The sequence below is a fragment of the Melopsittacus undulatus genome, chromosome 3 (genome assembly GCF_012275295.1).
Source record: "Melopsittacus undulatus isolate bMelUnd1 chromosome 3, bMelUnd1.mat.Z, whole genome shotgun sequence".
Lineage (NCBI taxonomy): Eukaryota > Metazoa > Chordata > Aves > Psittaciformes > Psittaculidae > Melopsittacus > Melopsittacus undulatus.
Genome location: NC_047529.1, coordinates 20,169,075 through 20,197,030, shown reverse-complemented (window position 1 = coordinate 20,197,030; position 27,956 = coordinate 20,169,075). Strand labels below are relative to the sequence as shown.

Genomic DNA, 27,956 nt, shown 5'->3' with positions numbered 1-27,956 from the left:
CCTGCCTGAGAGTTGTACCCAGTTTTAGACAAGTCAAGAGTTGTCTCTGGAACAAAAATACCTTCAGGTCTAGGGGTCTGTATTTCTTACCTTACACAAAAGTAAGAGGCCTATCACAGAATCACAGAATCCAGAGGGTTGGAAGGGACCTCAAAAGATCATCCAGTCCAACCCCCCTGCAAGAGCAGGGTAACCTAGAGTACATCACACAGGAACTTGTCCAGGCGGGCCTTGAATATCTCCAACGTAGGAGACTCCACAACCCCCCTGGGCAACCTGTTCCAGTGCTCTCTCACTCTCACAGTAAAGAAGTTCTTCCTGATGTTAACGTGGAACCTCCTGTGCTCCAGTTTACACCCATTGCCACCTGTCCTATCACTGGATATCACTGAAAAAAGCCTAGCTCCATCATCCTGACACCCACCCTTTACATATTTGTAAACACTGATGAGGTCACCCCTCAGTCTCCTCCAAGCTAAAGAGACCCAGCTTCCTCAGCCTCTCCTCATAAGGGAGGTGATCCACTCCTTTAATCATCTTTGCGGCTCTGCACTGGACTATTTCAAGCAATTCCCTGTCCTTGAACTGAGGGGCCCAGAACTGGATGCAATAATCCAGATGCGGCCTCACCAAGGCAGAGCAGAGGGGGAGGAGAACCTCTCTTGCCCTACTAACCACACCCCTTCTAATGCATCCTAGGATGCCATTTGCCTTCTTGGCCACAAGGGCACATTGCTGGTTCATGGTCATCCTCCTATCCACCAGGACCCCCAGGTCCCTTTCCCCTTCACTCCTTTCCAGCAGGTCAACCCCCAACCTGTACTGGTACATGGGGTTGTTCTTCCCCAGATGCAAGACTCTACACTTGCCCTTGTTGAATTTCATCAAGTTTCTCCCCACCCAACTCTCCAGCCTGTCCAGGTCTTGCTGAATGGCAACACAGCCTTCTGGTGTGCCAGCCACTCCTCCCAGTTTATTGTCATCAGTGAACTTGCTGAGGGTACACTCAGTTCCCTCATCCAGGTCGTTAATGAAAATATTAAACAGCACTGGTCCCAGCACCGACCCCTGAGGGACTCCACTAGTCACAGACCTCCAGCTAGATTCTGTGCCATTGACCACAACTCTCTGCCTTCTTCCTTTCAACCAGTTCTTGATTCACCTCACTACCTGATCATCAAGCCCACACTTCCTTAGCTATGCTTACTTTTAGCACAATACCTTAGTCCGCTACCTACTATGTTCAATAAAAGTTTAGTGATTGGTCCACAGTTCAAAAACATTAGCCAATATAACCACAGTACTATAACAACAGAATTTGCAAAGGCCTGAAAAATGTAATTTTTACATCAAAAGGTATTCTCGAAGGCAAAAGTTGAGGGTGAGCAAAGTTGATTCATGCAAAGCGATGATTAGCAAGAGGTTCATATTTTAGTATGTTAGCAATAGTTTTAAGTACATTTTTATTACATTATTTACTCCAAGCCTGTTGGTAATTCTTATTTCACACTGAAAGCTGGGGAAAGGTTTTTGGAAGCCTGGTAAGATTGCCACCAATCTCTGTGATTGGATGGAGAAATAAAAGAAACTTAAGGCTAAGTATTTAGATAATACATGTACCTTAAGCTGACTGTTAAAGGCATCCATTTCAGCAAGTTTAGAAGCAGTTTCTTTCTCGAGGGCATCTAGTTGTTCCTTAAGTCTTTGGCATATTTCTTCCTTTTCTAGGGACTTTTTGTGCACTGAACTGATTCCTGTATCTGCATAAGGAAAGATAAGCAATTTTACAAGCCTTTCTTTTTTCACTAATTCTTTTAATATACACACAGCTTCCCAACCCCTTTTCTCGCAAAAATGCCTTGATTTACCTTTCTATTTGCATAGAGCACAAAGAAGAAATGTCTACAACATCTAACTGAGACATGTGGGTATTACATGTAAAAATACAGGGTAATTTGCAAGTTGTTTTTTATTTTTTCCATATATCATACCAATCCATAGGAAGCTTCTCTAGATAGGGACTTCTAGTGGGTTCAATGTTAGAACCAGTGGAAATTGTACATAAAACTCCCTTGAGTTTACACTATTAAAAAAAGACAAGGTGTAATAATATCTGTGGGCTGCATAGTCTGTATGAAGTTTCTAGCAAAACCCGTGCTTTCTGGAGAAAAATGTGTTTGTTTGTCCCTTACTTAGAACATGAAGAAAATAAGGGAATGCAGATGAAACAGTAATAAAATGGCACTGACTGAAGAGTCAAGGTGTGATTAACACCTCTGCATTGTTCAGCATTTTTTACAAGTGATGAAAAGCCAGAAATCAAACAGAAGAGAATACATTTGCAGGTACTTACTTTGAGTGTTTTCAAGTTGAGCATTTCTAATTCTTTCACTTAACAACTGCTTTTCAGGAATTAAATAGATTAGTTTATTCTGATACTCCTGTAGATATTGAAGAGAACATAACTGATTTTTAATGTTGTTTGTAAGTCAGTAAGAACAAATAGGTGAATTTTCAAACATGGTTTCAATTCATGTTAATGATGTGAATGCAAGTTATCGTTATGGAGTAGAGCAAAAAATTACTTCCATACTCTAACAGTATTTATATTATAAATAAATTATATTATAATATAAATTATGCTATTAAAATTAAATGAGTTTTGAACAAAACACATTAACACAGCCGGGAAAAAACCCTGGCATGCCAGAAGTGTAAATATTACCAAGAGAACACTTAAGTTGCGTATCCCAAGCCTAATATTAACTTTCCATGACACACAGGAACAAGAAAAGAAGTTTCCCTGATGTGTATGTGCATTACATAAAACTGTAGTATAGGGTGATTTATGGTAGTCAACTGATTTGAAATAATTCATGTCTTGCTATTCAAAGAAAAGAAGAGCAGCAAGGCAATTCAACCCAAAGACCAACTTGCTCTGCATACAGAAAAACATTCCTCATAACACTTTGAGTCTGGAGCCATAAAATAATTTATAATTAAAGAGAAATCACTATTACTGACTCACAAAAGAACAGCTGAGGTTTTGACAACTGTCCTAACTCAGCTATCAGCTTATTGTAATCCATATAATAATTCCTTTAACAGAAACAAACTAAAAACCTCTGCAATCTTGATGACCTTGCAGATTTCCTCTCTCCACTATAATCTGATTCACTGCTTCTCCTTATGGGGATGTATTATGAACAGCATTACAGAAACTCGCAATAGGAAGTAAAGGAAAACCACAAGCTTAACAGGAAATTACAAACCTTAAGCTCGTTTTGTAGTTGATTAACTTCTATGATCCCTTGGTCATATTTCTTATCTAAAGCCTCCAGTTCAGTTTTTCGAATTTGCTTTTTGCTTCGAATATCTTGCAATCTGCCTGAGATTTGCTGATGTTTGTCTGTCTACAAAGAAATCAAAGACCAATTATACCACACGCTAAATCTGTGGGCAGATTCGTTTATGTTCAATTCTTTAAAACAACACAAATTACCTGTTTGAGATTCCTTATCTAAAACAGAGTGATAAACTCTTAGTGAGCCATTAATGTAGATGCTAAACTTTACATACACTAAAATAGTGTTTCCAAGGTGTGTAGTGAAACTTCTGTCTTACCAGGGCTTCTAATTCAAGATTAAGGCTCTTCTTTTTAGAGGTCAACCGGACAATTTCTTCTTGCTCCCTGTTACGTTGATTAAGAAGTTCTTGGCGACGAATTCTTTCCCATTCCAATCGTCGCTGGCGCTCAAGTTCTTGCTTTGCTGCCTGCAGAATAATTTCATTACCTTAAATTATAACGGAGATGCAGAACTCGGAGACCATGATTTAATATAATGTGCTCGGTTTCTAAATAGCATAACAGCAACACAACATAGTGTCTTTTGAAAAGTGTTCTTTTATATACAAATTTCAGGATCAAAGAATGGAGGAAGTCATCCTATAAGATTCTTCATGCCATGTCTTAACTCAGGATGAAGAAAAGCTACATAATTCACAGTGAAAGTCTGTTGAGCATCGAATAATGCTCATAAATGAGCACACAGATATTGCTCATAACCTTTGAGCATTTTATATATAAAATATGCAAGTAAGTGTTACAGATGGCTGAGACAACAAGTAGGAGCAAATCTGTCTCAAGTTCAACTGTCAATTATAAATTCACTACAGTCTTGTCTGGCTTGCAGATTTTTGCATAAGTCTAAGAAATCTATCAAAGAAAACCTCATCTGTCCTGAAAATCTTCAACCAGTACCAACATTTGATTCATTTACAACAGATACAATGATTTCAGACAGAAATAATGGTCTGTCTCCAAGACAACTTGCCGATGGCCATGTGAGGAGACACAACCCAAGCCAGCATTCAAACCCTGCATGCTCTGTCAAGTGAATACTGTATATGCATGCACATATTCCTTAAAGCATTAAAAAAACAATTTCAAGAAAACAACCTCCCGTCTTTCTATTTCTTTCCTCCTCTTTTCTTCCCTTTGTCTTTCCAACTCTTGTTGTCTCTCCAGCTGCTTTTCCAGTAACAGCTGTTTTTTCCGTTCCAGTTCTTGACGTTTCCTTTCTTTCTCCTCTTGTTTTTCTCTTTCTCTCTGAGCCTTACGTTCAGCCTCTCTCTGCTGCTGTTCCAACAGGACCTGACGGCGTTTTTCCAGCTCCATATTTCCCCTCTCATAGTTGGCTTTTCTTTTGTCCTCAAATGTCACTAAAATAAAGAAAGGTAGTTATTTCTGTTCTGTGCAAAACACTGCCCTCAGACAAGTACTTTGGTTATGTTACTAAACATAGATACTTTCTTTCTGGCAAGCTCAGGTTGTTGGGTCATGGATGATATAAGCATGTTGCATTTGTTAAAGCATAATTTTTCTTTTCAAAGCTACCTTTAAAATTTCCTAAGACCATTCCAATGTATGTGGGGGCAGTAGTTTAAAACCAAGAAAATAACTTGAATTTTAGAGGAAATGTGAAAGAACAGATTTTATAAGCCATGAAAGACTATATTCTGTTAAAAAGGTTTTCAACTGTGCAAGAAACATTAACACAAAGAGAAAGTGCTTAGTTTTTAAGGGTGCTCCCTGTAACAGTTCCTGGAGTTAAAAACACCAGAAAAAAACCCAGGATCAAGTTCAATTACTGCAGCACAGGATAAAAAGAGGTACAAAGGAATGGTGTAGGCTCCCAGCAACCACCCTTCCAAAAAGAGAGGCAAGTCATGTCATGCAGTGTGCAGGTAAGAGACCTTTGCTGTTAGAATCAGGGAGTCAACAGTAGAATCTATGTTATGTTCAAGCTGCATCTAGTTTCCAGAGAATTAAAACTACATTGGGACCCCCTGCTTCCAAAATGTTCAGAACAAAGAAATGTCTGGAACTTTAAACAGGAAAAAAAATTTTGCAGTAGCATGGCAGTATTTGGCCATAAAGGATTTCTTATCTAAAATACATTATTAATCAGCACACTTCTCCTTTCCTGCAGCTAAAAACAGCCCTTATTTCTGCCTTCTCAATCCTATTAGATGTAATAGGCTGTCTACTTCCACTTAACAATCCTCCTACCATCCAAGTTAAAAGGGATCTATCTTCCAAAAGGTAGCTCCCTAGTGATTTGATTGTCTTGCACTTTCTAAATGTTTCAATGCCCTTCAAAGACAGCCTTACACATTAAGAATGCGAACCCTATTTTACCAGGTTGTTTCTTCTGTGGCTCCTCCTCTTGCACAAGCTGGTAAGATGGCAGAGTTCCATTTATATTTTCAGTATTTTTTGCACTCCTGGACGAAAAACAAAACCAGCACACCATTGTTAGAGAAATAACACAGTTCTCTTCTTTGTATAAAAAAAAATATTTCATTGAACATGTATTATGTTTCACTGCCCTCAGTGATGTACCTGAAAGAAGGTGGTACCAGTTCAAGAGGCAGAGTCAGCGGCAGAGGTTGCCCGGCTTTGGCCATATCTGTTAGGTGCATGGCTAACACAAACTCATCAGCTTTCAGCTGTCCATCTCCATCAATATCAGCTAGTGACCTGCACAGTTTTAAGAATAATGATTAGAACCAAGCATCACAATCATTCACAAATGACAGCTGAAACAATTTACTCTAAAAATCAGTTTTAAAATAGAGAATTCCTGTGAAGTTTCCTGGCAAAAATAATTACAATTAATAACAAGAATAGTTCATGATGGCAGATATTATTTTTTTAATAATGTACTGCTATTCAGACATTTTCATAAAATACACCAAAAGGATAGGAAAGGTTAAGAGACATCTCTTAATTTACTGAATCACCAGGAGACAAACTGGGAAGAGAATCCAGCATCATTCTTAATGAGCTCATAATGCTAGAAACCACTTTTCCATACTTTTTGTAATTAAACAAAATAAATCAAAACATTACATAATATTACAGTAAATTGTACAACAGGAACCTTTCCATAGAGTTTTTTACACACAGCTGGGGTGGTGTGTGTATTGGGGGTAAACCAGTGAAATGTTTCCAGAACTGCAGGAAAGGCAAGGAACCTTTTCCTGCCAAAAGGCAGGAACCTTTCTCAAGGAACTGTCTGTGTAGACACAATTGCAGGAATGTGTCCTTAGAGCTCACTGAAGTTTAACACTTAGTAAAATAACTGCTTGTTAAAAAAAAAAAAGCAGCTAAAAAAACACCAAACCCTGCTAAAATTGAAAAGGAAACAACAAAACAAACACCCAACACACACACACCACAGTGAAAAACAAAAGCAGGAGATGATGAAATGGGATTTTTATTATGTTCACAGACCAGCACTATTCACACATAACAATACCATTACAGTAATCACCATGAATACAGCACTCCAGTAGAAATATTGGCAATTCCTTACTTTGGGCAAAACTGAAACTTGGGCTGTTAATCCTCTCTACAGGGGTACACAGACCTCCTCACATGAGTTACTGATATCTCCAGGCCAGGCACCCAGGAGGGGAACAGTTATTATACACCTGCTTCATTTCCCCATACTCCAGAGTAGAGGAATACAACCTGACACTCCATTTTTACTTTCACAGCATACAATCAAAGAAGCTGAACAAATATAAGGAAGATTTCAGCTTGCTGCTGCTAGACACAAATAAATGACTGTCCTGAGATACAGAGGAAGAAGAAAGAGAACTCGGAAAGGGATGTAATGCACCAAGCTATTGTGAAGTCTGCTTGGCCAGTATATTCTATGTGTAACATCTGAGTTATGTCTGAAGGCATAATCCAGCAGAGTAGATTATTCAAGCTTTCAGACAACTGTAAACACTTCCACCACCACATTAAAGACAAGTCTTAACAAAGGTGTAATATGCAGGTATCTTTATAAGAACTGCAGTAAAATTCTAGAAAGCTGAAAAATAACTTCATTCTAAATCTTCCTCCACGTTTTAAATTGGAAAAACTTAACTTCTGAATCCTTCTAAAATGAACAAACCCTCATCTCAGTTAAACTAGCACATCACTGAATCAAAACCTGAAATTAGTATCAGCACTATTATATAGAGTTTAAGAAACAAAAAGAATGAAAAATATAGAGTCAATGTATCTTTTGAAACAGAACTAATTCAAAAACTAGTTTTAGTAACAGCTTAGTTTCAATTTATGATTTTAAATCTCTGGTTTCCCTCTGTAATTTCTTATTTAATACAGTACATTTCCTCTCTTAACACCATAAACACACTGAATTCATAATCAGTAACTAAACTTACCAAATAGTAGCCAACTGAGTCTGTGAAAGGTTTGATTGCAGAAGAGCATTCCTTGCTTGAAATCCTTAGTGAAAATTTAAAATTTTAATAAAAATAAACACTTTGAACAAAGATTCACATGTAGCAAAAAATGGGTCATGAACTGGGGCATGTTTATTTCTAACATTAATCTAATCCATTTTCATCAGTGGCTGACAGTTGGCTTTACTTCCAGGCTTAACGGCCTTTACAACCTGAACACAATGAAGATGTAAATATTCGTGTTTTTTTCACTCAAGAGCACCTCACAGAAAAGCTGACATGAAAAAAAAATATATTTATGGTAATCTCCACAGCTGTTACAAAAGCACAGCTGACTGTCTAGCTAATCTTGAGCTAGCACACTTGAAAGCTTTCCTTTGATAGTAAAGAACCATGTGCCTTTCTGGGCAGGTCAATAAAACCTACAGCTCAAAATCGACAGAATAAGATAAAAACCCTTTCTTGGTAAGGGTTTATTTAAAATAGGAAATGTAGTCAGCTACAGACATACACACTGACTTTACACCTGCTAACTTCTAGACAAGTGCTCTACTCTGCAGTGAGTAATCTGGTTTTATCAGAACTTTTTAACAAAACTCTATTCTTGTATTAACTTTGTGTGGAGTCTTCCAAAATGACCATAATGATGTGGCACAGCACAAATGTCACTGAAAATCAGCAAGGAATTACTCCCTTAAATTACTTTTTAAAAGTACCAATGAATGCCTGCAGTTCCAGTGTCTTTTCCAAACTGCTTTCTTTGAAAAGACAGAGCCCAAATATCTAAGCAATTACTAATATGCACACACAGGAGCACATGGCACAAAAAAATGATTGTGAGATGTCCTCCATTTTATAAAGTCATAAGAAAGAGTCTCAGTCCGAAGAGTGATGCTTGGAAAATGACTGCTGATTTTATGGAGCTAAATTCCCCAGTCTGGTTCTCAGGCTCTTTTAGTTAGATCCCACTATTACTACTTTTCTCCTCTTCACCTTGACAGCTGCTGTAGATTCAGTCTACCTGGGGATACTTCTGTCTCCTTAGACTCCCCCAGGTCTAACACAGAGTCCAAGCCAGTAAACTGACAGTTATTTTAATTTCTTGGCTGACTGGAACCAGCAGCTGAAGCCCACTTTCTCCTGCATAGGTCTGAATATCAACAATTTCAGCTTTTTATTTCATATGCAAGTCACACCCCAAGCCGGAATTCCATCCCCCAGAAAACACTGCTGGTTTTCCCACTCCGTATCAAATGCTATACTCACCTGATAAATATCCACTCATACTTTTATCAAGACTGTTAAATTTCTGTCTGTATTTTAATCTGGAGGTCTGAGGGACCGCCCAGTCCGAGGACACAATCTTTGGTGAATTCCCAGCTAGTGAAGCACTAGAGGAAGAATTTGAACTGTAACAGAATTTAAGAAAATGAAAGAAAAAGAGATAAAGAAAAAATAAGTTATTTGGCTTAATAAACTGGCATTGAAACAGAGGATATATAATATATTCTGGTAACATGAAACAACTTTCACAAAGTTTTATCTCTGCTAATGTGCTATAAATATTTTCAACACTACTATGGGATTTCACTGTGAAAACAGGACACATATCTAAACCAAAACTGTTGAAATCGAGATCCTGTTCCCTTGGTATCACAGACACTAATGCCTCTTAATTCATTAGTCCACCACTGCAAAATAATACTACAGAAAACCACAAGAAAACATCTTAAATTTCATAAGAATGCTTACAAGGGCACTGAAGCATTGGGCAGATGTCTAAGCAATTTTAAGATGTATACAAATGAACAACCATAAGCATCAAACGTTACCTGATACACTGACATGCAAAAAAATAGCTTCTAATGCTGTTAAAAGTCACTATATTCCACCTCTATCTCTTCTTTCCATTAGTGACAATGACAGTGACAAAGGCTGAATGGAATTTTTCCAACTCATTCAATTTCTGCAGAATAGTGCTGATGGAGTGTTCAGATATACCTATAAACCTTCTACCTGTGAGTCCCAGCATTTTCACAGTGTCTCACCTTTGAAGATCAGGCAAAACCAGGTGCATCCGGCTGCCTTATTTAAGGCAACCCCCTATTTTGTCAAGTAAAAGAAACTATTTGCAGTGTTATTCAAGGCAATAAAGAATGCTAATAGAAACAAAGCCTTTCCAGCCTGATGCTGGACAGACGTCCTTTCCTTGGAATTAGGTAATGTGATGGTGAAAATGCTGTCAATAGTAACACTGAAGGAGAGCTACTTTGTAACACTACAACACCAGGAAAGAAAAGTTTTTGTTAAAAAAAAATTAGAGATGATTACAGGCACACACCATGTCTACAATCATCTCACTGAACATCTGCTAACATCAGGTGCCTGCATGAGGAGCCCAAAGTAAGACGTGTTCACCCTAGATGCCTTGTATCATCAGAAACGAAGGTGCACCTTTTCCAAGTCCACTTCCAGAACTCAGCTGAGCTGAGATGCCCCCTATACTGTCTTTTGGGAGACTGTTCTCTTGATGCCAAATGGAATAGGTAGGTCTAATCCCTCACTTTGTCTATGCCAAAGCTCTAAAATCAGTGAAGCAGAGCAGCTGACTACAAAGATTCATAATCTTGTATTATTCATAAAACAATAGATAAATATTTATAACAAATACTGTTCATACATGCCTGCTCATTACATGGTGCCCTCTATAATGAATGAGCACATCAATCCATAAACATTGCTTTTAGAACCACTTGGGAAGTTTTACTTCTATTTACTAATGAGCTACCTTCCCTTCTATTCAGCACTGCTTTCTCGCATTTGAACTCCTCTCCTACTTCCAATAGATCTGCCAGACTACTGAAAATATTATTGTTCATATCAAAACAATCTATTTTCAGACCTGACAGGTTGTATTAAATAAACTAATTTTTAATACACTTTGAAAATAGAAATCTTCCATGATTTTTGTAAGGTATACAACTCACAATACAATAATTTTAAACTTTCATACCTGCTAGATCCTAAATCGATTAGTGACTGTGCCTTCTGTATATTAGTGCCACCAAACCCTCCTGCCATGGCACCTAAAGAACCAGTATGAGGCAGTGCTGAAACAAACAAACAACAACAACAAAACAAAACAAAAACTGTAAAACAACCTCGTATAAGGTAATGTTTTGCAACAAACATTCAAGGTTTTGATAGAAATAAGAAAATTTGACCAGTGCCTTGCTGTTAACTAGTTAGAACTGATTTGACAAATGTGAACTCTGGAAAAAAACCCACATTTTTTAGTAACTTTTTCTTAAACTCACAGTCAAATATTAGCATTCTCTGGAATTAGCCATAGAGAAAATAAGATTCACAATTCTGAAAACAAGTACTGGACTTATGTCCTGGGTTCAGCAGTAGGAGTCATTTTTCTCCTTAGTAGCTGGTGCAGTGCTGTGGTTTTGACTTTCAGCCTGGGAACAACGCTGATAATAACAGCGATGTTTTTATTTGTTGCTCAGTAATGTTTACTCTGACCAAGGACTTTCTGAGCCTCGTGCTCTGCCAGGGAGGAGGGGAAGTAGGGAGGAAGCAGAGACAGGACACCTGACCCAAACTAGCCAAAGAGGTATTCCATACAACAGCACGTCATGCCCACTATATGAACTGGGGGCAGTTACCGGAAGGGCTAGGTCACTGCTCGGATCGGGCTGGGTATCGGTGGGTAGGTGGTGAGCGGTTGTATTCTCTCCCCTTGTTATCTCCCTTATCATTATTATTATTGGTGGTAGCAGTAGTAGTTTGTGTTACACCTTAGTTACTGGACTGTTCTTATCTCAACCCATGGAAATGACATTCCTTCTATTCTCCTCCCCATCCCTCTGGGAGTGGGAGTAAGAAAAAGAGGGTGAGTGAGTGAGTGGCTGTGTGGTTCTGAGTTATTGGCTGGGCTTAAACCACAACACTGTACTTACTTAAAGAGAAAGGTACGGACAAAGGCTGTAAAAGGTTAGATGTTCCATTTGGCAGCGAGGACATACTGACAGAAGGCACCAGGGGAGTGGACATAACCAAAGGAGGAACAGAAGTCATTGAGGTCAGAGGCATGTTAGCTAATGGTGTGATCGTAGACACAGACGTTGGCATGGACAGATTTGGCATACTACCCATTCCTAGAGAAAAAGACAACAATTCATGATTTAATATTGCAGAGGCTCCAACAAGAAATGGGGTCCACTGTGCTAGGCAAAATCTACACAAAGCTGTGACAATCCTCTATAGGGAAAAGCTGATAATGTTTCTGAACTAAGTCTCTTCCAAGTACTGGCCTTGGAAGGATCCACACTGGTGTAAAGTCCCTACTTAGGGACCCATGCAAATGGTTTCTTTCAGGCAGCTGCCTGAAGTGATTAAAGGCACTTGAACTTCTGGATGAGCCTTGCGGCAGATAACCCTTGTATGCAGATGAGATGACAGAAAGTTAAAAGGAAGTAATCATACATCAGCCAGAGCTGTCTATAAATGGAGGCACTTGTATGCAAACGCACAAGGCTTAGCAATGGGCAGGTATTTTAAATCACGTGTGTAATTAATATATGCATACATTTCAGCACAGAAGTATGCATTAATTTTGGAATACAGCTCAAGTCATTATATATATTTTGTCCTACAAAACAACAAAATACCAACAGGCATGCACTGAATCTGAAAACATTATCAGAAAGGGGAAAAAAAAGTTAAAATAATTCTGTTCAGTTGATCATATAACCAAACCAGACAAGCTGATTGATTTTGAAAAAATATTTAAAGTAAGTGTTCCACCAAAACTTTGACCTTTACTAAGTTTAACTTTAAAAATCCCAAGTATAAATAGCAAGATGAGTAGGACGGAGATAAAAAAAGACTAGCAGTACAAGATATGAGCCTGCAAGTGGGATGGCAGATATGAATGGCCTTCTTGCACCTCATGTCAAAAATTCAATAGAAGGTTTATCATTAAGAGTCTTCAAAGAATGAAATCATCAAAAATGTCAAGAAAGTAACTTTGTGAATTTACTAAATCAGAATATCCTTGGGTTTTTTTTTTCACTGATTCACTCAACTGTCATGGTCAGATTAACACTTGTATTTGGCTGCAATTAACTGTGGATTTTTACCTCTGAACACTAAGTAATTATGTATTCATAAGTACCAAAGCGAGCTGACATTAGCGGTGAAAATACTGGAGTTTGTTTCATGACAGGAGGGAGAACTGCAGGCAAGTGCTGTCCTTGCAATTTCAGCTTGATGAGTTTCATGGCTATAGAGAACTCCTGTTGATCCATTTTTCCATCCTTGTTCAGGTCCGATAGTGTCCTTAAAACCAAAATAAAATAAAATTAGAAAAGCCCACAAGGAGAAAATGCTAATATAACTTCTTCACTTAATGAGAAGCTTTTCTATTGGTTTTGTTTACTGGTTTTGTACAAGAAAACAAGAAAATTCTTGCAACCATTTACAGATTTTCTACTTCTGATAACATTCAAACCCTCAGAAGTTTGACTACATACTTGGTCGCCTACTGCAGAGTTCAATTTTAAAGTTGGTGCGTATTAAAAGCTTGAGAAAGAAGGAAGACACTTGGAAAAGTAGTATTCATCTGTGCAGTGGACAGACCTGCTGCCTCTGCTAGACTATTTTCTGTGGTACTAGCCAAACTAATTATTTTAAATTTATGGCTGGTAATGTAAGGAAGAATGCAAGAATCTGCAACAGAAGGATGCAGAAACCTGCTAAAGGCACAATATACCCACTATGAAAACTCCATTAAATCACAAAATGTGAGGGCTTTTTAAGCCTGATATCCACAGTGTCTTCCTCTGACACTTTTGCAAATGAACTTAATTATAACAGAAAATATATACAACAGTGCATACATAAAAAGACAGAATTTCTGGTCAGACAGAAAATATGAAATCTTAGTAGATGTTAGGACTGGGCACAGGAGTGTAAATAAAATTAGGAAGGAAAAAAAATAAATCAGACTTAGCATTAAGCTACATTTAGCCTATCATCCTGTTATTATTCATTATAAAACCCCAAGACCCTATGCAAAAAAATTCTTTACCACTCTTTTCTAGGCAATTTAAGAGTCTGAAGAAGAAACTAAGTTTGCATTTAGTTAGTTTCACTAATACTTTTTCACATCTCCCACACAAGGAGTTATTCTTAATTATTCTTAATTATGAGCCTCCACTGTGTGCCTTTTAGCACATATGTATCTTGATAACAACCAAGTACCCCAAAATGAACACAGTATTCCAGTGAAGACTGAAAAGTGTTGCAATCACCACATACATGCTGCAAAGAACAGGTGTTTTTCTAGTTTCTGTACTATAGCATTGGCTGCTACCACAGAATGGCTTGGGTTGGAAGGGACCTTAAAGATCATCTAGTTCCAACACTCTACCATGGGCAGGGACACCATCCACTAAACCAGGTTGCTCAAAGCCCTGTCCAACCTAGCCTTGAACACTGCCAGGGATGGAGCAGCCACAGCTTCTCTGGGCACCCTATGCCAGGGCCTCACCACCCTCATCGTAAAAAAATTCTTCTTAATATATGATTTAGATTTCCCTTCTTTCAGCTTAAAGCCATTCTCCCTTTTCCTGTCACTCCATGCCCTTGTAAAAAGCCCTTCTCCAGATTTCTTGTCAGCACCCTTAATGCACTGGAAGCTGCTCTAAGGTCTCCCTGGAGCCTTCTCTTCTCCAGGCTGAACAAGCCCAGCTCTCTCAGCCTGTCTTCATAGCAGAGGTGCTACAGTCCTCTGAGCATCTCTGTGGCTTCCCCTGGACTCACTCCAACAGGTCCATGTCCTGTTGGAGGCCCTGAAGTTGAATGCAGTACTGCAGGTGGGGTCTCTCAACTGTGAGATGGAGATTTCTCAGTGTATTATAACTGATCTTCTACTAACACTTTCTGTGGCTTTATATTTTTTTTGCTGTCTTCTGCTTGCAGTGTATTTTCCATTCCCAGTTTAGTAGCATATATTTTTTCCCATACTTAACCTTATTGTCATTTTAGTGGTTAACAGTATGTCAAACGTCATTCAATTTGGTATCTCCAGCAATTCATTAATCCATTATTTACCTCTTTTTTCTTTCTTGTTATTTGAAGTATTTTTACCTCCTTTTCCATTATATTATTAATAAGCATAAAAATGGAGAACTATAGAATTGGAATAAACCTTAAATCTCATTTAGTTCCAAGCCCCCTTCTAGTGGAAGGGATACCTTCCACTAGAGCAGGTTGCTCAAAGCCCCATCCAATCTGGCCTTGAACACTTGCAGGGATTGAGCAGCCACAGAGACTCTGGGCAGCCACAGAGACTCTGGGCAACATGTGCTGGCACCTCACCACCCTCACAGTAAGAATTTCTTCATAATATCTAATCCAAATCTACCCCCTTCAGTTTAAAGCCTATCACCACTTGCTCTTATATGTATTTATTAAAAATATAAAGATAGGGCTTAGCCTATGTGGCAGTCCAACAGGCACTTCCTTCTATGAAAGTCTTGCAATTTGTCATTGCTTTTTGTTTCAAGCACTTACTACAGTTTAAAAAGGCTGTTTTCAGTATGACACAATCTGAAATAATGTCATGAAAAATATTTAAAAAGATAGTGCTTTTTAATTAAAATAATGACTCAGACAACACCCCTACTTCAACTGCTGAAAGCCTCTTTGAGACAACACACCATACTAAAGATAGTATTTGAATGCTACACATCTCCTAGGAAAAAAGAAAAAAGAATACATTACCATATTTCAGCAAGGATTGAAGCTGGTAGACCCGACTGCATAAAAAAGTTACGTGCTTGGTCACCTATGATAAACAGGAAAGACAGACAGACTTTTACACTAAAGACACAGATTTTCAGAAGACCTCTGTACTCCCTTGTGGGATCAAAGTTTCAAAAAGGAACCAGCATGCTAAATACCAAGCTTTCCAGTTTCATACCACCTAACCCCTTCCTTAGTGACAGCGATTGGCAGCTACCCATGTATTCTGCAATCCTGAGTCTTTGCTCTGAGAAGTAATTTCAGATAGTTACAAAAAGCTTTAACAGGTCACAAGTCAACAGCTGCTAAGCAATTTTACAGGTGCAAGATTTAGAGAAGTAAAAATGACTGAAAATTTAGTTCTGAACCAATTGCTTTGACAGGAAACAGTGAGCATGCTATTTCTTTCCTTCTCCTTTATCCAATCTAACTTGAGCCAGTATGTTTTCTCCAGAAAAATCTGGGAGAGTATCACATTCTGATTAATATTCTGTTCCATCAGAGAACATCCATTATTTCAGTATTTCAGGAATGGAACAGGAACTGTTGTGCAACCTCATATCAAGATCCAAATCAATTGGCACTGATCATGCTGTATACAAACATGTGGTAAAACGTGGATAATGGTGTTAATGCCTACCTATGAGTGAATTACAGATGCTTCAAGCTAAGACTTCAGGTTATGCTTTCACTTCTTTCTTCCCTTATATTCATATATCACCTTTCATTTCAATGAAATAAATAATTGCCACATAAATAATGAAGCCTGCAGACATATGTGCAGGTAAGAGCTAGATGTGGCCTATGGGTAGTCCCTGGGACTGAATACTTTTCAGCTACTGGTAAACACAACCTCCCAGTGCTGTGTGGCCAGAGCAGCAGACAACTTTCCACTTTCTCCGCAGTCCTTTTTGGCCCCAAAATAAGAAAAGCTGAGGCAATGGAGTCACCACAGGGAGAAACAGCAGATAGTTAGGCAAGCAGAAACAATTATGGGTAGTCTTTAGTGCCCACGCACACACTCAATTTAAGAATGGGGCATTTTTGCCAGTGAGCTAGAGTCTTTTCTTGATATCACAAGCAGATTCTTATACTTAAAAACTGCAAATTCTGAGATGCACAGCAACATGACCCAATTGTTTCAGAGGAGAAGCGGCTGAATGTAACTGGAACTGACAGCAGGCCACTGCAAAATGACACTAGCCTATCCAGAACTCACTGAAGGCTCAAGGGTTAATAAATTTCAAGCAGTCATTAAGAAGGACAAGCTGTCAGCATCTCTCTCCCTGCCTCTTCCTCTAAAACAAAGCTATCTAACAGCACAGTATTCTCTAACACTGTTCAGACAGAGGAGAGCCACTTCTGGTGTCTGTGGCGTCACTTGCCACAATAGCTGCTGTAAGTGCTCCTTGGCAGCCTCCCATCTAAGCACAGATTTCGCCTGATACTCTTTGATTTTGAACCTAGACAGCACATAACTGCTAGCTGCAGAAGTGACAGGGTTAATAAAAGAATGTTCCTGTGGTGCCACACTTTAGCCAAAAGCTTACATAAGTTTAATAATAACCTGTGGCTGTTTGTCCAAAGAATATGGTTATTAGTCACACAACAAGGGGCTAGAAATAGGATGTAGTTTGCAAACTGTTTTACAAAGATACTTATGAGTACACAGAAGTTAAGTTGTAGTCCAGAATCTCAAACCAACCTGTAATGTAGCCTCCTGTGGGTTTAAGGCTATCAAACTGCTTGTCATGTTTGGCCCGCTCTTCAGAGGTGATGGCCCATATATTTGGACCTCCTAAGAAACAAAAAGCAAAACCAAAACACTGAACAACCAAACCGACTGAAAAAGTTTAAAAATCAAGCACAACACTTGCAAAATAAGAGCTTGGTTTCTCAAGAGACAAAATTAGATCTTGGCACACCCAGCTCCTACCAGTTTGGCAAGGATGTTAGGAAACACAAACCTGCTTCCCAGATGTGCAAGTGCGAGCTGAAACAATTAATTCCTCAGCTAGATCTCTTTGCAGTCAGCTTTCAAAGATGCTCTGTTGTCCTTCAAACCTGGTGCAATGCAGTTTCCTGCTGCTGCTGACTGTTCCAGCCTGGGCAGGATGCACGTTGCTCACCATACCCTGCATGAACCAAATGCTCCCCTGATTCACTGATGAGCAAATGGCATTCAATGTCACTTAAAGGTTCTCATATAGAGAGCTAACACCCTACAGCTGCCAAAAAGACTCATGCTTCATTTTACCACTACTTTAAAACCAAAATTGGGACTGCTACAGAAATATGTTGGTTTTTCTGACAAAGGAGTAACATTCTGAGTTTTTAAGCAGCATGCTATTTCCACTTACCATTTTTCAATGCTAAAAAAAAAGTGTTAAATATTACAGCCTCAAAGTAGCAAAGAGAAACTGAAGGGAATAATCATGTTTACAGAACTGTGCTGATATAGCTGGCAGAACCAAAGTGACTTTCAGAAATGCTCCAACCTGCTGAATAAAAGGTCAGGGTGTGCGTCCTTTGTCAGGAAAGCAGTTTGACAGAATAACTGGGCTTGCTTTTAAGTTAGGAAGAAGTTTTAGTTGGGAAGTTCTTGACAAGTGTTTGATTTTTGAAATCTACAAGATCGGCAAGAACTGGCCAAAAATCTGAATGGAAACCCCCAAAACAGTATTACTACTTTTAAAATACATTCTATTAAGCATTACCACTTCCAAAGAACTGTTAATCTGTGCTTCAAGCACTTGCATTGCTCACTAAAAGAACTGAGGGAATAAATAATTCTTTTAATACGATACTAACAAGTTGCTTTAAAATGGACAGGAATTTGAGAGGAAGTTACTATAAAAAGCTTCCTCGTTTCCTACCTAAACCTCATTTCAAAGTGTTGAATCTACAAAATTTCAGCAGTTTTCACTGTTTTTAAGAAAACAACAACACAGCAAAGGGACTGCACACTGATGTACTTGCCACTATAGACATGTTAACCATGTTCATCGTCTCTCACCTGCATTTATCCATCTATGCAGACACATTTTCCAAAATGACTAAATGTCTCCTCTTAAGAAAGTCCTGTTAAGACTGTCATCCTCCTGTCAAATTAATTCCCTCTCAGTAGGGAAATCCTAAGGAAAACACCCAAACCAAACCAGAAGCTCATGGGGGATATGAATGACAGAAAAGGTGGCAGGGCATTAGGATACAACCTCTATGCACCTGCATTTTGGTGTTTTGGTTCCCTCTCTTGAGGATATACCTTTTTTTTTAAGGTGGCCTCATTGAAAGGGTTTTCTTGTAGGCTGCACATGGTAACTAGGGACACACGTTATCAAATGTGCATTGTGTGAATGTTTCAGGGGACTGAATGTAATTCTTGAAAAAAGACCAACCTACTTACAATTTATTTCAAAGGTAAGGATTTCAGTTTTTCCCTGTCCCTGAGGACAGAGACTGAAAATCTCCTTTATTCCTGGTGTCTCCATCAAAAAAAACCCGAACAGTCTCCATTGTTTGTTTGGTTTATAGGCATGTGTCCTGAGTTCAGCAGTAGCAGTCATTTTTTTCTCCTTCTTGGTAGCTGGTGCAGTGCTGTGTTTTGACTTCTGGGCTGGGAATGGTTGCTGATAGCAAGTATGTTTTGAGTTACTGCTCGGGTGTTTGGTTTGTCCAAGGCCTTTTCTGAGCTCATGCTCTGCCAGGGAGGAGGGGAGGCCGGGAGTCCTTCCAAAGCTGAGAACCCCTAGATCCTAAGTCTAGAAAGTAATATGTTGTGGGGTTTTTTAACAGGAGTTAGGATCTAAAGAACAGCACACCTTCAAGTCAGCACAGCTCTTCCATCTCTGATAGTGAGATGTCTGGTGCTTGTCAGCAACTGATCAAAGTCCCACAGAAAGTTTTAACCTAGCATCACTTAAGAGAGGGTGCGTACCATTTTCAGCCTGAACCAGAACAGATCATTCTTTTATGAATACATGTTAATAACCATTAAATAATGAGAGTATCTTTAACAGAACTGTTTAAAAGAAAAAAATTTAAAAAAACCCACCCAATATTTATGGGAGGGATTCACAATGTGAGCATTCAAGGCCCACCCAACACTACCTCATTAAAGGATTCAGTTTTTTTCCAACACCTACTCCAGTGCAAAACAGAAACAAAGAACAGAAATGGGAAGGTTAAAGCATTGCAAGCTCTTGGTTTTAGAGTAACCACGGTATCATGACTCTTGATGTTACCAGCTAGTGATACAAATAAGGAAAGCAAAAAACTACAGAAGCGGTACAGAGTGTGCCATTTAAATTAAGATTCCCCAAAATACTGAACAAAAAATACCACATTGGTCTATCTGTAATTAACACTTTGAACAACGGGTATTCAAAAGATCTTAGCAATTCCACAAATCATGTCACAAAACCAATCCTCAAAGTAATTGCCGTGCTTACTTATAGTACAGCTGAGACGATCACAATAAAGACTTACCACAGACAAAATTAGTCTGAAACTCAGTTCTGTGTGTCACCATCAAAATGTGCTTCCATCATCACAAAAAACTATGGTTGCTTCCCAAAGCTACCACCATTGGTAACACTGGCCACTCAGTATCACTGGTGAGAAAAATTACACTGCCTTGTTTACAAACAACCAAGTTTTGGTCATGTTGGACAGTGACAAAGGGATGACTACTCCTTTTCTTGGGAGGAAAAAGGTGCAGGAAGAGTCACAGAGAAATACCTTCCATCCAAGGTGTATCATCTAAACATACCTGGCTTAGCTCAACGTTTGTTTGCACTAACATGCCTTCAATCCCAGGGCTGGGAAACATCTTGCCCATAAGTCAGATCTAGCTAAAAGGAATAATTAATTTTGCCCAGAAACATCACTGTTATTATTCCTTCCTCACAACCCTAATCCTTATTCATGACAAGGCACACACAAATCACTAAACCAAACCACAGACATCTCCACTCTGCAGAGAGCTCTCTGATGAGGCAGGAGGCATGCATCTCTTTGATGAAGCAGTGATGAACCTTTGGCTCCACAGAGATTCCGAGCTGGCACCAAGAAGCTGTGAACTACTACACTTTTACAAATCAGTTCAGCATCAGAAATCAAATACAGTCACCACGACATGCTCTCATGACCAGCTTTGCTGCAGCCAATGAACAGTACATTTCTACTTTTCTGACTTAGCTTAAGTTTCCTGGAGATTTTCAAGAGAGAAATATTTTTTTCCCAACTGTAGGTGGTACAATTTTGGAGGAGAGGGGAAAAAAACCAAACGTACATATCTCTTATAAAATCGTTATTCTTCTAATGAAGTTACTTTGGAATCGCACAACTTCATACATGAAGCAAGACCCATGTGGATGAAGCTATGTATTTGACTACTTTGCATTATAAAGAATCAAAGCTCAAGAAATGCTGAACTTCAGAGACATTTCCCCCCCAAGATCTAGGATAACTATTGCCTTCACTTCGTTTCTGTTTGTGAAAAAACACATTTCTGTATTAGTAACACCTCTGGGAGACAGATTTGAAACTACCTGTCTTTTCTAGAGAAGGTTGTTACCTTCAGAGAAGACTGAATAGACATCAAGACTGGCTAGTGTACTCGAGACCTAGTGTGGGAAACCTGGACTTACAGTCCAGGAATGTCTCAGTGGATTCCTTATACCAGATCATGTTGGCATACCTTCAAGACTTCTCTAAAGATGACAAAATGCATACTGACCTCACCTTCATGTAACCGGTATCAACATGTAATTCAATGTGGCAGCAATTCCAACTAATTTTATAGTGTTGGAAGCAAGTGACCATGCTGGGCATTAAACAACATTTTCTGTTCCTTTAAGCTCATTTTAAATAAAAAGCATCTTTCTACAAGAGCGTATATGGGTCTGTTTATGTCAGGATCACAGCACTTAGTAGGACAGCTCCAGAAACGTCTTTGCAACACCACATCAGACAGATAATCTCCTGAAGAAAATAAAGGACTTGCTTTGATGGGCTGCTAAGATCAGAAATGGAAACACTGTTCCTTCCTTAAAACGGTAAGGTGCCATTGAAAAAGAGGGAAGAAAAGAAAGTGCAATCCTAGAAGAAAAGTAAACAGAGTTGAAAATGCGCTGCATGACCTCTGCCCCTGGTTAGCACTACCCATAGCAAAAGGTAGTTGTACCTAGAGCAGTACTATTAGTGAAAAAGATAAAGATATCTTTTAAGTTGTGGAAAACTACAAGATATTTCTCACATTCTCCAAAGAACTGTTCTTCACTGACAGGCGTTGCTTGCTGTTTTCTAATAAAAATGACACTCCTATGACCTACAAAGTTAATTAATTCCACAGAGATAATAAATCTAAATTGAAAGAACATTCCTTGTAGACACAAGTCACGAGGATGAGTGATTACACCACCACCTTTTAAATGATCCAAAAAATCTAGCATTAAGTGTCATAATGACCCTAAACAAATATTTATCCCCATGTTTAAAGATGGGGAAATTTCAACACAGACAAGCAGCAGCATGCCTCCAGCTGCACAACAAGGGGTTTTCCTTAATGCAACCAGTAATCACATTACTGTCTCTCATTAGGAGCCATGAGAGACTTGTTCGGTGTAAGAAATACTGGGATAAATCTAATAATTCTAGCCCTTCTCTGTCTATGTTCGTAGATTAGTTTACCACATTATTTATTACAGATCATATTTAATGCTTGAGATGTTGAATCACCTTTCTAATTTTTCCTCAGTGGTGAATAAACACTCCAGCAGTCTGAAAATACACAGAACATTTTACCATTAGTGGGAATTTCCAGAATCCTTATCAGTGTTTTTGCTATTTTCACTATTTGCTTCCCTCTTCTGTTGTTGATTCTTTATATCAAACATAGAAGAAAATGCTTACTGATAATAAGCATTTATTCTTACTTAGGTGTGCAAAGGTGTTATGAAATACTACTGTGGTGGCTTTGGGTCCATCTCAAAGTACCACTTGCCCTTCCTTAAGGAACACACCTCTTATTCTCAGCTCCAATGTATTCTGACCACAACAGGAGACACATGCAACCTCACTCATTTCACAACACATACGTTCATCCCAATACTACTTGTCCTACCAGAAATGCTTCACAGAGGCTCTCAGCATATTAAGCAACACTACAGCAACTGCCAGAAGAAAAGGGTATCTCTATGCTTAACAACTTCAGTGTAACTTCAGTTAAAGGCTGTGTGGAAACACATTTCTCTTCACTTTTGTATTTTCACTAGAATTACAAGAATTGTGCACACTGAAGCCAGAGAATCTTCAAAGGTTTTCAAGTGTCTCTGATGTGCTATCCAAAAATAACCATTACTTGCAGACAGGCTGTAAATAGCATCGGGCAAATGCAGGGCTTCACAGATTTGGCCAAGAAATGCTTGCTTAATTGAAAAGCATGCTCACAGAAATGTGGACATGGCAGCAGCAGCCACACTGCATTTCAGAGTACAATTCCTATCTCTGTATTCTGTACAGGATTTCTAGATATTTCGGTGTATTGGGAATCCTTAAATTCAGCAGTTCACTAAAATTAGTATTGTGCTCATGTAAACTAACCACTTGCTCCTAAAAAGAACAAAATTCCATATGATGCAGTATTTTGCCTAATACAGTCAGTGACATCCCTCCACTTCTATACAGAAAAATATATCTGTAAAGGAATAACATTAACATTTCTGTCCCATGCAATAATATCTATGTAGAAATATAATCCTTGCTTTTAGAATGAGTATAATCCCTAAAACAATTTAGAGATATGTAATAGTCCAGTCCACGCTAACAGTAAAGATCCACTTGTTTTCTGAATTTTCCAGAACAATTTGATTCTAAAGCAGTTAAACTATCAGTTTGTAACAGCAGGACAGTATTTCTATACTTGATAAAATCACAGAATCATTTAGCTCATTATGGCTATCCACTTTCAGAAGCTCATTTTTTAATTAAATTATTGCGAAGCAGCACTCAAACATAAAGCAACACATCAAGCAAGCAAAATAGTAAAAAAAAAAAAACAAACACAAACCCACAGACACAGAAAATTACAGCAAAGTTTACTTAAAGATGTGCAAACAGATTTTTTTTTTAAGTTTTGTTAGAACTCCACTAATATAAAAATACATTAGGAAATGCGTATAAACCTGACAGTACTCTCAACTGCACACTAGCATACCACCTTTCACGAGTTTTCTGTAGGATATGTAACAACTCATTCAATAGCTTCTTCTGAAGTTTTAATGAAGCAAGTTTTCTATTTCTTATTAAGAAGTGCAACTACTATAACCTACATTGTTGGTAAACTCTTGCTTTATTCTTGAAAGCTAATTTAACTTTCTTTCTTCTTACAGAAAAAAAGTTGGCACACAAACTTGGCATAACCTAAGCCTTCCCCATACCTAGATGCAATACTAGCAACAAATATAAAAGTATTTTCTACCTAATTCTGGAAAAACAATGCCATTGAAATCAGCTGTAGCTGTTGAGTTACAAACACTGATGCAGCACATGAAACAAGCCCATTCTTCTATCCAATGACATAGCCATGTCTTTGTCCAGAATCACAGAACCACAGAATCATGCAGTTTGAAAAAGACCTGTAAGATCATTAAGTTCCACCATTAACCCAATACTGCCAAGTCCAACACCGAACCATAACCCTAAGCACCACATCTACACATCTGTTAAACACCTCCAGGAATGGCGACTCAATCACTTCCCTGGGCAGCCTGTTCCAGTGCTTGACCCTTTTAGTGAAGTAAAGCAACCTAAACCTCCCCTGGGGCAACTTGAGACCATTTCCACTCATCCTATCACTTGTTACTTGGGAGAAGAGACTGACCCCCACAAGACTACAACCTCTGTTCAGGTAGTTGCAGAGATAAATAAGGTCTCCCCAGGGCCTCCTTCAGTTGAGATTAAACAACTCCAGTTCCTTCAGCTGGTTCTCACAAGATTTGTGCTCCAGACCCTTCACCAGTTTCACTGCCCTTCTCCGGACCCACTTCAGCACCTCAGTATCTTCCTTGTAGTGAGGGGCCCAAAACTGAACACAGTTTTCAAGGTGCAATCTCACCAGACCTGAGTACAGGGGGACAATCACTGCCCTAATCCTGCAATTAACACTTCTGGATGGATTTTAAAGACAGAAAAAAAAAGAGAGAAGAAAAAAGTCACACTAACAAGAATCTTTCCAATGGAAGCTATGAAAAGTTCAAAGTAAGCAATATTATCAAAGCATAAAAGAAGCATGCTTTGCCAAATTCTCCCCTACCAGGTGCAAGACCTGCCTGCATTTGTTAAGGTGGGCATACTTCCAGCTGACAAGACTCCACAGCCTTCCTTTCCAGCATGACACAGAAGATGGAAGATAATCTTACCCTTCAGTTTAAACAAGTTAGAAGCTTTTATTTTTTTGAGTAGAGTCCTGTCAACCTGTATAGCATCATAGTCTTCAATGACGAAAATAAAAGTTTTTAGTCACCATATTTGAGGAAAAAGGACACCAGAGCTTATACTAAACTTCTCTAATTCTGAAAATGGATTTTTTTGTGATGCTGCTGCTCACCAGCATTGACCAAAAACCCTACAACGTAATTAAAAATTTACAAAAGGATAATTTAATTATTGTCTAACAAATCTCTGGGGAATGCCACAAAACTAAAGATTCGGGTGAGTTTCCATCTGTGGCAGCTAGTAAATCTGTCTAGACCAGGAGAAATGCAAGCAGGAAAAATACCAGGCAAGAGAATGCAACATGAACTATGAAATTATGTGGAGTAAAGGAAATGACTATCCTATAAAAACATACACTGAAACAAAATCAGAGCAGAACTCCATTCAAGGGATATTAGATCTTTTACAGTAATTTTTGTAGTTCTCGTCATTATCTGGCCATTAAACCACTATTTCTGGGTTTTCAGACTTCAGGAGGGACCTAAAGGAAGCCTGCTGTGCTATACTTACAATGGAGAATTGGGATACAGACTTGAAAGGATAGAGGAAAAGAGAAGAACAACCAAATTAAGGAAGGGTGGGAGAGAAGGAAATTGAGGAGCCATTTCCTGAATGATCCCTGGAATAAAATAAAATTAGGAGATAATTTTGGAAGTGAATCTCAGTAACAAATCTGCCAGCACAGACTGAATATAATAGACCAGCTAAGCCTCCAGCAGAGTGACAGACTGAGGTCAGCACATGGTGGTACTTCCCCAGGATGCCTTCTGAGCCCCCAGTGCAGCTCCTGAACCAGAGGCAGTAACTCAGGAATGGAAGGAAAATCCACCTATCTCTAATTGCGTAAGGAATCTGAGTAACCTTTTGTCATCTACAGCTTCCTACTATTTGATACAGTCCGAAGTGCTTTGCTTGGTATCTGCAAATGATATTTTCATTCAATTCTTGTGTTATCAGAGGTTAATTACAATTCCCTTCCCTACAAAATGATGAATGACCTTGGGAAGGTGACGTCTGCCTTATCCACCAACTCCACTGTTTCTTTTCCAAGCTATAATGTCCTGATAAATATAAATATTCCTCATATGGAAGCTGCTCTGTATCTTTGACCACTCTTGATACCCTCCCCTTTGTAATTTCTAGCCCTGACAGAAAGAAAACATGTAGGAAAAGCTGGAAGAAAACACAAAGATGACAAAAGCAAGAACAAGAGTTTGTTTAAACAGTACTCCTCATAACATTAAATTACTAATTAGCAGAACTGCCAACTATATCCAGTGCACACACAATACCACTTTCTCAGTGCCCCAGGGGATTTGATTTTAAATATCATAAATTAAAAACTGTCTAATTTATGTTCAGAAGACTTTTGGTATCAGTTTATACCTTAGTCCCTAATCCTGCCTCCACAGTGGCTCACAGAGCCACTTCTGGAATAGAATTAGGAACAGGGTTCTTCCCTGGGTATTACAGTTCCTCAGCTGTGAGAAATTAGAAATCTGGCAGACTTCTTGAGCAAAAACAAGAAAGAAAGAAAGAAAAGAAAAACAGCCATTTAATAGCGGTGGCATAGATCTTTCCTCCCCAAGTTTTGATACCATGTACTTGGAACTTTTGGTTCCTAAAGATCTTGAGATAGTGAGCCCCAAAACTGAGCTGTTCATTATGGAAAACCAACCAACCAACAACCCATTTTCTTCTCCCTGCCTTACGCTTAATAATTTCACTAGGCATTGCTTCCCTTTTCAGTTATGAAAAAAACAGCCAATATTCTCTCCCTTATTATCCTTTTCTATGCTATTAAGGTTTTACAGATTTCTATTATAACCTCAGCTGTCTCTTCTCTAAACACCTTTAACCCATCTAGTCACCATTAATGCAGAAGGCACATTCTCTCTTGGCCATCTTTTTCACAGGTATCCCTACTGTCTAATCCTTTTTTTTTTCCAAAGCCTTGAGTGTAACAGATGCTGGCAATAGCAGAGTAAATAATTTCAAGGAAGGTGAGCCTTGTGGGTGCTGAGTTATCTTCAAGTTAGGTTAAAAAGTACTCTCTATTTCTTAATCCAGTCTCAATAGAGAACATTAGACATAAGAGGAGTAATTCTGCTGGCTTTCCAACTCACATCATCTATACCAGAAACAGTTTATACATCAACTTGCACCTGTGTTTTTTTTCCCCAAACTTTAAGATTTCCTGTGAAATACAGTGTTATGAAAGCATTATCACTTATTGCACAGGAAATTTTACCTGAAGCTCTTGAAAATTATAAGCATGCTCTTTTCAGTCCTATCATACAAGAATCAACACACACTGTAACAAGTGTGGAGTTCTTTGACAATAGTGAAACCATGACTTTCAGGAAATACGTGCTTCCTAAAGAAACAGCTGTACTAGGGAGATCACAGTTAAACACAAGATTATGGCTATGAGAAGAAATGCAAGAGGAAATGTACATACATGCTTTAAAATATACTGCTACTAATACATACAACTTTTCAACAAATTACTTCAATAAAGAGCACTAAGACAGCTCTTGATATTCAGTTCATCTTACCTATTCTTGAGACTCACACACAAGGAACTACACATCCAACTAAACTACAAATATCTGAGTTACTTTAATAACTTCTCTGAAGGTACCTAATAAGAAGGCTAGTCCCATGAACACTGATATTCCTTCAGCTTTCCAGGGTTTCACCCCTTCTAGCTCTCTCATTATGATTTAAGGTTACTGTTCCATTGTAGGAAAACAAGAGGTCCTAAAGAACCGACGCGGTACATTGAAAAGCCTGCACATACAAGATTTCTAAGTAAAGCAGCACAGCGTTATATAAATACATTTGACAGAGAACAGTGTCTAAATTTGTTT

At 38.6% G+C, this 27,956-nt stretch overlaps 1 protein-coding gene across 3 annotated transcripts in view; it reads right to left on the bottom strand.

Moving 5' to 3' along the window:
* Window positions 1-27,956, bottom strand: part of ITSN2 (intersectin 2) — an 87,215-nt gene that overhangs the window by 39,638 nt on the left and 19,621 nt on the right. For 2 of the 3 annotated variants that reach the window (XM_034060946.1, XM_034060948.1), the window contains exons 3-16: window positions 17,291-17,383; window positions 15,565-15,628; window positions 12,953-13,116; window positions 11,736-11,933; window positions 10,781-10,877; window positions 9,034-9,176; window positions 7,747-7,810; window positions 5,906-6,043; window positions 5,702-5,787; window positions 4,460-4,722; window positions 3,625-3,774; window positions 3,273-3,413; window positions 2,354-2,441; window positions 1,621-1,760 (exon numbers count right to left, since the gene is read on the bottom strand). In XM_034060946.1, coding sequence (XP_033916837.1) covers window positions 1,621-1,760; window positions 2,354-2,441; window positions 3,273-3,413; window positions 3,625-3,774; window positions 4,460-4,722; window positions 5,702-5,787; window positions 5,906-6,043; window positions 7,747-7,810; window positions 9,034-9,176; window positions 10,781-10,877; window positions 11,736-11,933; window positions 12,953-13,116; window positions 15,565-15,628; window positions 17,291-17,383 — 1,829 coding nt within the window. Of the gene's footprint in view, window positions 1-1,620; window positions 1,761-2,353; window positions 2,442-3,272; window positions 3,414-3,624; window positions 3,775-4,459; window positions 4,723-5,701; window positions 5,788-5,905; window positions 6,044-7,746; window positions 7,811-9,033; window positions 9,177-10,780; window positions 10,878-11,735; window positions 11,934-12,952; window positions 13,117-15,564; window positions 15,629-17,290; window positions 17,384-17,552; window positions 17,721-27,956 lie in introns of all 3 variants that reach the window. The other variant, XM_031046626.2, reaches the window with a different exon arrangement.